Raw genomic sequence first — 12693 nt, forward strand, 5'->3', positions numbered from 1 at the left:
TGGACATCTAGTTGTGATCAACCAATTTCTGGTACATCACAACAAGAAAATTCTTCTATTCCTTGCACAAAGTTATCCCTGTTGCTGATTCTGATGATGGCCGTCGTGTCTGGAGTAAATTCTTCCCAAAGATGTTTGATGAGGTTGAGGTATGGACTCTCATCTCGTCAGTGCAAATCTCCAATGTAGTTTTGTGGAAACCGGTCTTGGACACGCAGCACTGTCATTCTGAAGCATGCAAGTGTCACTGCCAATGTACTTCCAAAGCCTCGGAAGCATAAAGCTTTCCAGGATTTCTAGGTACTCATCAGACGTCATCGATTTTTTTGTAGGTTCACCAATGGACCAAGACCTATTCAACTGAAACATCTACATACTACTACTGAGCTTCAACCAAATTTGATAGTTCAAATGATACAGTCAGTCTTTCCAAAACTGTGCCCATTGCAATCTCCAGATTCAAAACACAAGCATTAGTGTGATTCTTCGATCCACAGAACCCTTTTCCAGTCATAGACAGTCCAGAAAAGGGTTAAAAGATACTAATCCAAATCGTTTGGCGTTGAAATTTTTGTGTGTGTGTGTGTGTGTGTGTGTGTGTGTGTGTGTGTGTGTGTGTGTGTGTGTGTGTGTGTGTGTGTGTGTGTGTGTGTGTGTGTGTGTGTGTGTGTGTGTGTGTGTGTGTGTGTGTGTGTGTGTGTGTGTGTGTGTGTGTGTGTGTGTGTGTGTGTGTGTGTGTGTGTGTGTGTGTGTGTGTGTGTGTGTGTGTGTGTGTGTGTGTGTGTGTGTGTGTGTGTGTGTGTGTGTGTGTGTGTGTGTGTGCGTGTGTGCGTGCGTGTGTGTGTGTGTGTGGATTGTTTGCAGCAGGGGCGAATTCTCTATGCTTGCTATGCTTTCTGTACAAGCTCATTAATTGAGATAGAAGTAATATTTATTTGTTAATAAATGCATACATTTATAAGCATTCGATTTAGGCTTTTATTTTTGTTGACAGAAGACGTCTTAAGCTTGCACTGCAATAATTGAGCTTTGCGTTGTGTATCGAAGGCCGATGCTTGCTCGTCTAGTCGAACCTACCTTGCTTGCTCGGTTGTAGGAGCTTCCAGGTCCTTTCAGCAGCACTGTGATTTCATTCGCGCACATAGCCATTTCACGTTGTCTCACTCTGTTGCTTAAACACAGGCCATACGCAGTCAACGTAGCTCTAGCCAGTGAGCTTAAACCAGCCTTTGCAAGTGTGTGTGTTGCTTGGGAAAATTAAGTTACAACTAACTTTTTATGACGATTTTATTGACCAGTTCATAAAGAAGAACCGTAGGATAGAATTTGTATTCAAGTAGCTAAATTGAAAAAGATAGAATATCATTTGTAAAATAAATGTTGTATTTGTATGATTAAATGTACATAAATGTCTACATATATAGTTTTAAATGGTCAGTAATTCATTATTCCCTAATCAGACTTCAATCACACCTCTCACTTGCTGAATGATAACAAGTGCAAGCTTGAATTTCAAGATCAGCATTCGCCCCTGCTCTGCAGACAGTTCTAGTGCTGACAAATGCCCCTGCAGCAGTCCCAGTGCATTTCCTGCTGCGGTAGAACCATGAACTATCCATCTACAAATGACACAAGTACCTGTGGATAAATATCAGTATAGTGAGAGAGGTAGGAATCGCCCAGAAGGAAAGACCACTGAAGTGACACTCAACTACCATCCCAAGTTGGAAGTATGCCAATGGTAGGATCTGGAATTGGCATGGTACATAAGGTGTCCAAATACTTTCGTCGATACTGGCCCCTAAATGTTACTTTAAGGTAGACAAAAACAGGCTGTGAGCGATCGGATTCCAGTTTAATAAATATATTCAGAAACAATATTGTTCCTGGGGATTTTTTTTTTCTAAAGTAAATTTTATTCTAGAGTGTAAATTATTAATGCTACGTAGAGAGGACAGCACCTTCTGAGATCTGCCTTTCCAAATGGCAAAAATGTCATACACATAGCGCAGCCAAAGTGATAGTTTTATATTAAAATTTCAGGATTTTTTGTACTGTAGTTTTCCATTAAAATTTCCCTTCTCCCAAATTGGAAAAAGTTTTCCTAAATTTGGGCTATGGTTTAGTTGAGACTCCACACTCTCCTTCTTCAATTTTAATATATTGAGAAAATTGGCGATTTAATGACAGAACTGTTGTTTCCGTTTTGAGCAGCGCATTTTTTTTTTTTTTTTCCCCTCGCTCATATGCCGTGAGTTTCTTGGTTAAGGTTGTATTGCAGTTTAAAATTGTTGCTTATTGTGAGAGGATTACTGTAAATAGTGGAATTTCGCTTTCAGCAAGAAGTATGTCTACATGGAATCAAATTCAACAACAGTTACGTCATCCTAATAATCCTGTGGTGTTTTTCGATATTACGATTGGAACGACGGTAAGATGAGGGATGGCTTTTATTACCTGAACTGAAAATATTATGCTACGTTGTTTAACTAGTACAGTAGATGGTCTGTTGTAAAATCGTGATTTTTGTGGAGAATGTACCACGTTTTCACATGTTGAAGTGCGTGCTTGATTTTGATGAGGAGATTTTTTTTTATAATAATTTTACATATTTTCCTTCGTTATTATATTTACAATTTTTGCATTTATGGTTTTCATTTGGCATGTGAGTTAGCAGGTTTCTTGACAGTGTTGGAAGAGTTTCTCATAAAGTTGGGTTTTTCATTCCGCAAAACAGCCAAACCTGCCAGAAGAACAAACGCAATTAAAAATCATACTACACTGACCTCATAATTGTTTCTGCAATAATTTCAAATAACACATGGAATTTATTATTATTATTATTATTATTATCAATACCCGACCTCCATGGAGTCAGAGACTCATCGTGGGAGGTACTTACTATTGCATACAATGCTTATCCAACCTCGTCTTAAACTGATTCAATGTGTCCACATTCACAACACACTCAGGCAATGCATTCCACTCACCAACCACCCTCCAAGTAAGAGAAATATTTCCATAGGAAATATTTCTCTTACTGCATTAAGAGAAAATTTCGGCGTTAGTTTGTTATGCAATATTCTTTTGAATGTCTTTGAAAAATATAGAAAATTACTGCATATAAACATCTCTGTTGTCCAGTCAGTTATTCACCTTTATAAAATCTAAGTTACTGATATAAGATTATTCTTAACAGCCATGCTGCTGTCTGGAAAAGTTATTATCAGTCCAAGGTTTTGTATTCTGTTATAAACCAGCTTTTCAAAAGCATTAACTAATGCTGAAATTCTCTATTCTCATAGGGAACATTTCATAGATCTGCCTCAATCTTTCACTCGAATTTGCTCCAGAATGTCTTCATCCCCACAGAATCCGGGAGTCCAGATCTGTGCACAGTAGTCCAGATGTGGCCTTATTAAAGCCTTATATAGGGAAACAGTAACCTCTCTATCTCTGCTTGTTAGTGTGTTCTTCAACAACCACATAATCTGATGTTCTGTTTTAGTTACCTTTGCAATATGCTCTCTAAACTTCAATTTCCTGTCCATAATCACACTGAAGTTCATGGCCTCATCAGTTTCCTGCACTTCATTTCCATCAATATAGTACATAGTTTCTGATCTCTTCCCAAAATCGCCTTATACTTGGCCACATTAAACTGGCAGCCATTTACCTCTGCCTATTATAGATGAGCAGCTCCTCTGTAATTCAAACAGAGTAGCAAACAACTGAATATCTCTTGCCAAATCATTTCCTATAACATTGATATACAAATTAAACAACAGAGGACCAAGTACTGAACTCTGTGGTACATCACTTGTCACTTGCCTTCTCTTGGACTTGACTCCTCCATAAATGACTGATATCTGTCCATTAGTCATCTTCTAATCCAAATCAACAGATTCATACCCATCCTCATTTGCTCCAATTTATGCATTAGAGTTCCATATGTGGAATCTTGTCAAATGCTTTTGAAAGTCTAGCAATATCACTGAGTACTCATCTTTTTTTTTATTATTATTATTTCTTCCAGAAACAAACAAGCCTACTAAGGGCTGTAGGGTCCTGTTATTGTTGTAAATGTGGTCTGTGCATACATGCACATCCATCTTGTAACCTCTTGTCTATGAAATGCATTGATCACTTTGAAATATCAACTAATAATAACTAAATAGAAATTAATGTTCCATTTTTCTGGTTTATTAATTTCATTGCCTGTTATGAGACCTCCACCCTGCTTATTTGGAAGCCTGACGTGGTTTAAAGGAGTTCCATGTTTGGAACTCCTTTAAACAGAGTTTTCTGATCTATGTAAAAAACAAAAAATATAAAAAAAAATCATAAAGTTAATTAAAAATTATTATAAAAAAACTTAGCATACTCTTAGTGCTAATGTATTCTAGGTTTAACCTTTGTGAGAAGGAATGACACACACAAAATTAATTATCACTATGTCTGTTTCAGCCTTTAAATCATCATTTGAGTATCTGTAACCAGACTTATATACCAATGAATATTTCTGCTTGTATCTTCAGCTCTGATTAGCGTCAACTAAATGCACACTTCCATATCCATCTTTCTTTTTGTTTTTTTTCCCTACTAGCTACATAATGTAGAATTCTCATGGATTTTGCTTTACTATCTCAACTAATCTCCTTTTATAAGCTAGCACTTACTTCTTTACGCTTCTTAAAAGAAAGGACTTACTTCTTTACTATACTAGTCAGTTTTCTGCACTGTCTTGTATGCTTTTTGCCCTGCTGATGAGCACCCTCTTCTTTGTCTCATAACAACCCCTTTCTTTCCTTTGCAGTATCTGCATAATTTTGATTCATCAATATCATCCCCACTTTTCTAACTGTAGGAATACAATCTGACAGTGCCATCAGGAATTTATTTTGAACCAACTCCCAGACACTACTGATTTCTCTCCCCTTCAATTGATTATACCACAAGTCACCAAACTGGTTCTTGTGATATTAATTCTGCACATCTCATATTCAGTGATGTTTTTTTGCAGTTTCTTAGGCATCCCCCTCCCACCCCACCAGAAACCAGAGATCATCACTCTCATTTATGGGCAGTATCACAGTGATATGACTTTATTACCACTACGAGATGTTATTATTAAATCCAACATATGTGTTCTGTGTTACTTTCACCACATGCTGCATAGCATAAAGTAGTTACCCCAAATTTTCTACATTCCATTCTGTTTTCAGCATTTTCCATCCATTGTATTCCAGTAATTGTAACAGTTCCATCTCTCCCCTAGTTTTTCCCTTTGCTTACTGTCATCTACAGATATCTATTCTCTTAATAATTTAGGGCCATTATGTGTTGTTATGTCTTGCAGTATGCACAGTCCATCACTATTTTGCATGCTTAATGCAACTGATAATATCCTGCATGCCTGTTCTCAATCTTAACAAGTGGCAGGGTATCTTGTCTGTAAGTGCTGCACCAAGCATATTCTTTTCGATTCTTCTCTGGGTAACTTTCAATTTGTGAACCATATTTTGAGTAAAATTTTGACCTTGTCTCACTGACACCATTGGTTATAAATGTCACAAACATATTGTTATAAATGCCACAAACTCTACCTTTTTATTCTTTATACTGCTTGTACTGGCATATAAACATAATAGTTAGTTGCATGGTACCTCTTTCCTTCTAATACTCCTCACATTATTATTATAGCATCAGAAGGCCTGTCCATAACTATGATGGCTACATTGCCTCCAGTTGGCAATGTAGCCATCATAGTTATCTTAGTGGTCTTGACTTGGGAGGTAGTAAAATATGTAGAAATTTCAATTTAGAAAGAGTATATGTGGAACTGGCCACGCGGTTAGCCTAGTGGTTATGGACTTCGCAACCATGTGGCTGGGGAAGGAGTGTCCTAGGTTTGTTTAATTCCTGTTGACAACATGAGGAGCCTAAGGATCTTCCTCAGCCATAGCCAGATTAGCCAGTCTTGGGCATGGACAGCAGGGTTTTTTCACCCCAGTTTATCTGAGGTTTTTCATCCTGCAAACTGGCCCCGTGAACACATATGGATACAGTCATGAATATCATGACTGTATCTATAACTCTATCTACGGTGGCGAACCAGCTGCGTTAATACGTTAACCCCTCATTAGGAGGGGACTCAACCTGTCCTAGACAGATGAGAAGGATAGGATATGTGGAACTATAAGGTGGGTAATTATGGTAACTATTAATATCTTTTTATGAATGATACTGTGAGACTGTTTTGCCTCACTTATTGTGCCATTCCTGTAATACACACTTCAGCAATTGTTTATTTTTCATCAAATTACATAATGGTGAGAGATGGGAGAATGTCCATTTTATGATAGTAAGACAGGTGTCTTATATATATATTGCACTTCAGAAAGGAGGCAAGAGATTGGAAATCCAAAAATAACTATCTAATTTATAAAAGAGTTTTATTTGTTGATCCAACAAACTTTATTTCTCTCTCTACTTTGTAAATCCTTGCTGTTCTTTGTAGTCTTTCTTAAAAGCATTCTAATATTCAGAATGAATAATAGTTACAGCAGCATCATTCAGTTATTTGTTACATTAAATGAGTTTCTTTTTCATACTGATTTTTTTTCATGTCAGTTCTGTTGTTCATATATTTAAAATATTTTTATAGGAAGTAGGAAGAATGAAAATGGAGCTGTTTAATGATGTAGTTCCAAAAACTGCAGAAAACTTTCGGTAATTATATCTTTAATTGAAAGATTAAAAACAAATTTTGAATTATTATAATAATCATTTGAATTATTAAGTTTCCCAATACTGTATTAACAATTATTTTTATACAATCCCTATTTAATAGTTTTCTTAAATATTATTTTAATATAATTTATTTCAGTTTCTCAATTATAATACTGTAATTCAAATGTTATTTCTCTTATAATACTTTTGGGTGTTTGTGTTACAGTGTTTGTGATGCTGAACTGCCAGAAGAAAGATGGTTTAGGTTTGATTTTAGAGTAAGACTTTTTTTTCCAGTAGGTTCCCAGTGTAGTTGATCTTTGGCTCATGCAAGAAAACTTTTTTTCTCCAGGAAACTCGATTTTTTTTGTCTCCACAACTCGCAAAAAAATCAACCATAGAACTTATTAAATATAACATTGTTCAAGCAGCTAATTGAAATCAATAAAAAGAGTAATAAAATTAGTATTTACCCAGTCTGTTGGTCAAGAGACAGTTCCTATCTTATTGGTATGTCAGACATCAACAGAAAGAAGTGGATTAGCAGAAGAAATTACTGAAGTGCCATGTTAATATAATGGAAGTTACTAACATCATAACAACCTGTTCATTTCAATTATAAGTTCAATTTTCAGAAAATACAAATCAGGGAAAAGAGAGAGTAGCTGTGGTATTTACGAGGGCTGTTCAATAAGTAATAAGACTAATTTTACTTTCGCGAAACCACTCATCACAATATTAATTTCTGTGGAATAAAGAAATGTTGCTGTCTGTATTAATAAAAGAGGTTGCTAGATGGCATATACGGGCTGATGTGCCAGAGTGTCACGTGACTAAACGCAAGCTTGTTTCGGCATGCCCACAAGCCATAATCAGTCATCGAAATGGAAGCGTCCTTGGAACAGCATTATGCAGTTAAATTTTGTGTGCGTTTGCAAAAGTCAGCATTGGACACTTTTAACATGATACGCGAAGCTTTCCACGATGAAGCAATGTCGAGGGCAAGTATTTTTTGTTGGCATAAAACTTTTAAGGAAGGAAGGCAAAATCTGGAAGATCTTGAACGTGAGGGAAGACCTTCAACGTCCGTCACAGAGACAGTGATCAACACAGCAGCGATTATCATCAAGGAGGATCGCAGAATTACAGTATGCCAGCTGCATGTTGTCCTGAATATTTCTGTGGGAAGCGTTCACTCAATCATGGCTGAACATTTGGGACTGAAACGTGTTTGCACCTGATGGATTCCCAAACTCTTGACATTGGAGCAAATGCAGCATCGATTGGATGTGTGCACAGAATGGAAAGAAAGACTGGAACAAGAAGGCGACTTCTTAAAACGCATCATTACAGCAGATGAAGCTTGGTTGTATCACTATGACCCTACAATGAAACAACAAAGCAGTGAATGGAAGCACCCGTCTTCGCCTACCCCAAAGAAAGCAAAAATTGTAAAATCGGCATGTAAAGCTATGACCATAATGTTTTTTGACTATGAAGGCATTGTTTACCAACACGCTTTAGAACCCGGGAATACTGTAAATGGCTCATACTCTGCGGATGTTTTACAGACAATGGTACAGCACGTCAAAAGGAAGCATCCTTTGCTGAAGAATGACTTCTTATTGCACCACGATAATGCAAGGTCGTAACACATATTGCTGGTTGTGTAATGGACATTTTGCAGAAGAACATAGATATCTTACCACACCCTCCATACAGTCCTGATCTCGCACCGTGCAATTTCTGGCTGTTTCCTCAGCTCAAGAAACCACTAAGAGGCTGCCATTTCGAAAGCAACAAAGCATTTGTAAAAGCTGCAAAGGCGGTTTTGAAAGAACTCTCAAAAAATGGACTTTCACATGTGTTTAAGAAGTGGACGCAACGTTGGGACAAATGCATCGCGTCTCACGGTAGTTACTTCGAAAAAGACCATGTAAATGATGAAGATTAAATCTGTTTTCTGTATAAATATAGTCTTATTACTTATTGAATAGCCTATATATTTAACGGCAAACATGAATATAAACTTCAACAGTGGGATCAGGGGCACGCCAAGGGTATTTGCTGCCCAGATCCAAACTTTTATCGGCTGCCCCTAATACTGCATTGTATAATCCAAATTAGATATTAGATACATAAAATGTCGCCCGGATGCGGTGCACCCTCGGGTTGGCACAGCCCTGAGTGAGATCATATCTTTACTGATACTTGTGGCATACGCTGCTTCTTTCCAAGCAGCTATTTTGTAGCTGGTATAAATTGGAGGAATATGATGCTCTAATGTCAGTGCAACTCTGTCCAGGTGAAATGGCTGCGAGAAGGGAAATGATGGTGTTTGAAAGAGGCATTGCGATAGCATGTGCAGGTATATGCACCTATCTGTTTGGCAAATTGGGCCACCCAGGTCAACAAACAGTGATACCATACTTGGATGGCAGTGTAGGAAGTCAATTGCAAGTGCTACCTGCAGTGGATGACCCACCACACTCACTGAATGTGACCATAGGTTGCTATGAAGGATATGAAAACTAACATTCTTGGCCATCACGTTGAATATGGAGTTCCGGATATCAACTGGAATGTGAATCTACACATTCCAGTTGATACTCGGAAAAATTCAGAACAAGACTTGCAACATGGGTTTCTGGTAGGGCTGCAATATGCAACCCCACATTACCTGAATCAACTTGTAGTGGTGTCTTCAGTGGTGCAAAGAGCATGTTCAGTGAGATGTGGAAGCTTGGAAACTGTTATGAACAACGAATCATGCTACACCTTCTAGCTAGCAGATGGATGGTGTGGAAGATGCCTGGTGAATATCTCTTAGCAGAGTGCATAACCCCAACTATGAAATTCGGAGGAGGCAATGTAATTGTATGGTTCTGTTTTTCCTGGTTTGGCCTCAGACCTCTGAGAAGTATCTGAAAATTCTGGACAATGCAATGCTCCCTACTTTGTGGTGTTTCTACAGAACTGACCATTGTCTCTTTCAGCAAGACATTGCATCATGTCATAAGGCTTCTGCTGTAACTGCGTGGTTTGTAGACACAAATGTCGCCACACTTGACTGGCCTCCACAGAGCCCTGATCTCAACCCTACCGAACATCTGGGGAATGAACTGGAGCATTGGGTGAGATTAGGGATGTTTACTCCACAACAGTCCAGTACCTCATTATGTGCCTACAGAAGAATGGTCCAAAATTTCCATTGATTGATTACACTTGTGGAAAGTATGCCCCTAGGATTGCTACAGTCATTGCAGGGAAAGGAGGTCCTACATCTTATTAAGGTGGGCATCATGACCCCCCCCCCCCCCCACACACACACTATGGTGTCCGTTTTCTTCTTTCCAAGCAGTGTAGTAGAAAGCTAATGTGACACAAGAAGTTTAATAAAACTTTACGAAATCAGATATTTTGATCTGAATCTAATAACTTATCTCCAGTAAAATGGCATTTCAAATGGTAGAACAACAAGAGTGGATTTTAAAGGATACAAACTGCATGCTAGTGTAATACAGCACAATAGCTAAAGAGATTTGATCTGATAACAAACAAAAAAAAAATCTACTACTTATAACTAATTAGAATAAAACTCACAAATTTTAGACAAAGACATTCTGCACTCTCTTTGAACAGATGCTCAAATTTGTAACTGGAATGGTGCAGTAGACAAATTTTAGACCAAAAGATTCTGTGGTCAGTGTAATTTCTATGTTATGCAAAACCAGATATTTTAGGCTTATTATAGATGAGATAAAATTGGTGTTCCTGCAGTCTTTTCTCAACAGAACATTCTGTTTGCCCAAGGTAAAAGAGATGACAGATAGAAGAAACTTATTAGGCACCTGGGAGGGATAGAGGAAATTGTTTATCCTTGATGGAAGATAACCAAGACAAGAGTGTTTGTTGACAGGAAAAAATTTGGATACTAGGTTATATTTCTGAGAATCTTAGAAATTGGTTTGGAGATTCCAGCAACTTAAGGAATTGTAACTCTTCATGGGTTTAGGATTCTTGGAAATAGGCTGGTTAAAGTCAAAAATGCACTGAATCTTCCAAGAGGAAATGCCATTCCATTTCATATTACATTGGATGTGTCCAATTCTAGTTTGAGATCATGAGGATTTGAGCTGACAGCATGAGTTCTATTCAGCAAGGTTTTAATGGTCCTCCCCCCCCTCCCTTTTTTTTTTGAGACAGATGATATGCAGAATACTGCTGTACATAACAGCTAATGAAAATAGCTTTGTGATAAATAGAGGCAGATGAGGATATCTATAAAAGCTAATTTTCAATCTTTTTCGATTTCCATAAGAGTAACATCATCAGCTCCTCCCATAACATTTGTGGGCCCCCAGGGCAAGAGTAGAAATAGGGACCCATACACTATATGTTTAAAAGTTATAAATCAAGCTAATTAAGCTAAAAAAACATAGCATTACACATATTTTTCATTTTTATCATTATGAAGGTATATTTGTCAAGGTTGGGGAATGGAACTTTTAAATAAAATAATACAGTATTTTAGGTACAATCATATCAAGGCTTCATTAAAGATGCAAAATGACTTCCTTATCCTTGCATGTTCTACATTGCAATTATTATCTGAGTTGAATTTGAAATTTTTATATGTGATAAGTATTTAGGTTTGGGTGCTGGTTTACACTTAGCAGCAGATGTATTTCTTGTGTTCTATATGATGTTGCCAGATTTCCCAGTTTGGCCAAAATATAAGTTGCAAGAACAAGAAACTTAATCTTGTAAATACTTAGAAAAGAGAAGGAAGGGCACATGTATCCTTAGAAGAGCAAATAATAGCATTGACATAATATACATTCAGAGGGAGGCAAGGAAAAACAATTGGGATTGGAGGATCAATTATTTTCTTAATCTTTTTTGGCGTTGTAGCCATTGGACAGGAAGCTTTGGCAAATAAAGGAAATCTCAACTGTAAGGGAAGCCTGGTTGGTACAGAGATTGGAGGCTCTGCTGACAAGATCTTAATAAGATCATATTGTTGGAGGTGGGGGAGAATGATGAGATCATTTGTGCATGTATTTATTTCTGAGGGTAAGTTTTCTGTAAGCTTAAAAAAGGTGCCATTGGGAAAACATGTAATTAGAATATCTAGACCAGATCGCACCCACTCATCTCAACTTATGTACTATTATCGTAGCTATTAGCTCTCTCACAAATTTTTTTTTTTATCTGAGCTCTCTTCTTCTGTTCTCAACCCTGAATATTGGAGTATTCTCTTAGATAATTCTGCCCATAAAGAATTTTAAAAAATAAAGAAGAAACGTATAAAATAAATGACAATCTTTTGGAGATTTTTTTTGTCAGCCTCTTCAAATGTTAGTAACCTTTCATAAAAAAAGTCTCTGCCACAACTTGTTGAGTTCCATCTTTAGATCTCACGCTGCATGGCATCTGCAACTTGCCTTTAAACATAGCCAACGACATTGGCTTCAACATAACTAACATTTTTCTGAAAGCATTGCTGCCTAAGAGAAATCTTTTTCAATAACTAGCTCTATGCTCTCTGTAAATTACACAAAGATAATAACATAATAATAACCACAACTGCAAACAGTAATGCTACTGTGGTCTTCAGCACTACTGATTATAATTGGAAAATGAATGTCTTGCTCAGAGCCTGCATAACTTATAAACTGCTAGGCCATAAATTCTCAGAAAAAAGCATTAAAAAGGCTTCTAAAAATGTCACATCTTGGCCTCCTGAAATAGTTTAAAAAAAAAACTAACCTTTTAGTTCTTGTCCCTCCTTCCCTCTGGATTGCTTAAAATCTATAAACCCAATACCCTTCTCTATACCTTTCTAGTAGATGCTACTGACTCCCCCTCTTTTAAGCTGGCCAAAGAGCTAGCTGAATCTTTAACCCTACTATGTACAGTAAGCAGGGTTAAATCTTTAACCCAACTTACTGGACATAG

The 12693-nt window shown here is 37.3% G+C and overlaps 1 protein-coding gene across 1 annotated transcript in view; it reads left to right on the plus strand.

Moving 5' to 3' along the window:
* Positions 1–1993: 1993 nt before the first annotated feature.
* LOC150107572 (peptidyl-prolyl cis-trans isomerase H) overlaps positions 1994–12693 on the plus strand; it is a 71536-nt gene continuing 60836 nt past the window's right edge. The window contains exons 1-2 of the mRNA XM_090391392.1: positions 1994–2431; positions 6668–6732. Of these exons, the coding sequence (XP_090247518.1) occupies positions 2348–2431; positions 6668–6732 (149 nt within the window). The 5' untranslated portion in view covers positions 1994–2347. The remainder of the gene's footprint in view (positions 2432–6667; positions 6733–12693) is intronic.

The sequence above is a fragment of the Typopeltis vanoorti genome, chromosome 4 (assembly GCF_054136105.1).
Source record: "Typopeltis vanoorti isolate ZY-2024b chromosome 4, IOZ_Tvanoo_1.0, whole genome shotgun sequence".
Lineage (NCBI taxonomy): Eukaryota > Metazoa > Arthropoda > Arachnida > Uropygi > Thelyphonidae > Typopeltis > Typopeltis vanoorti.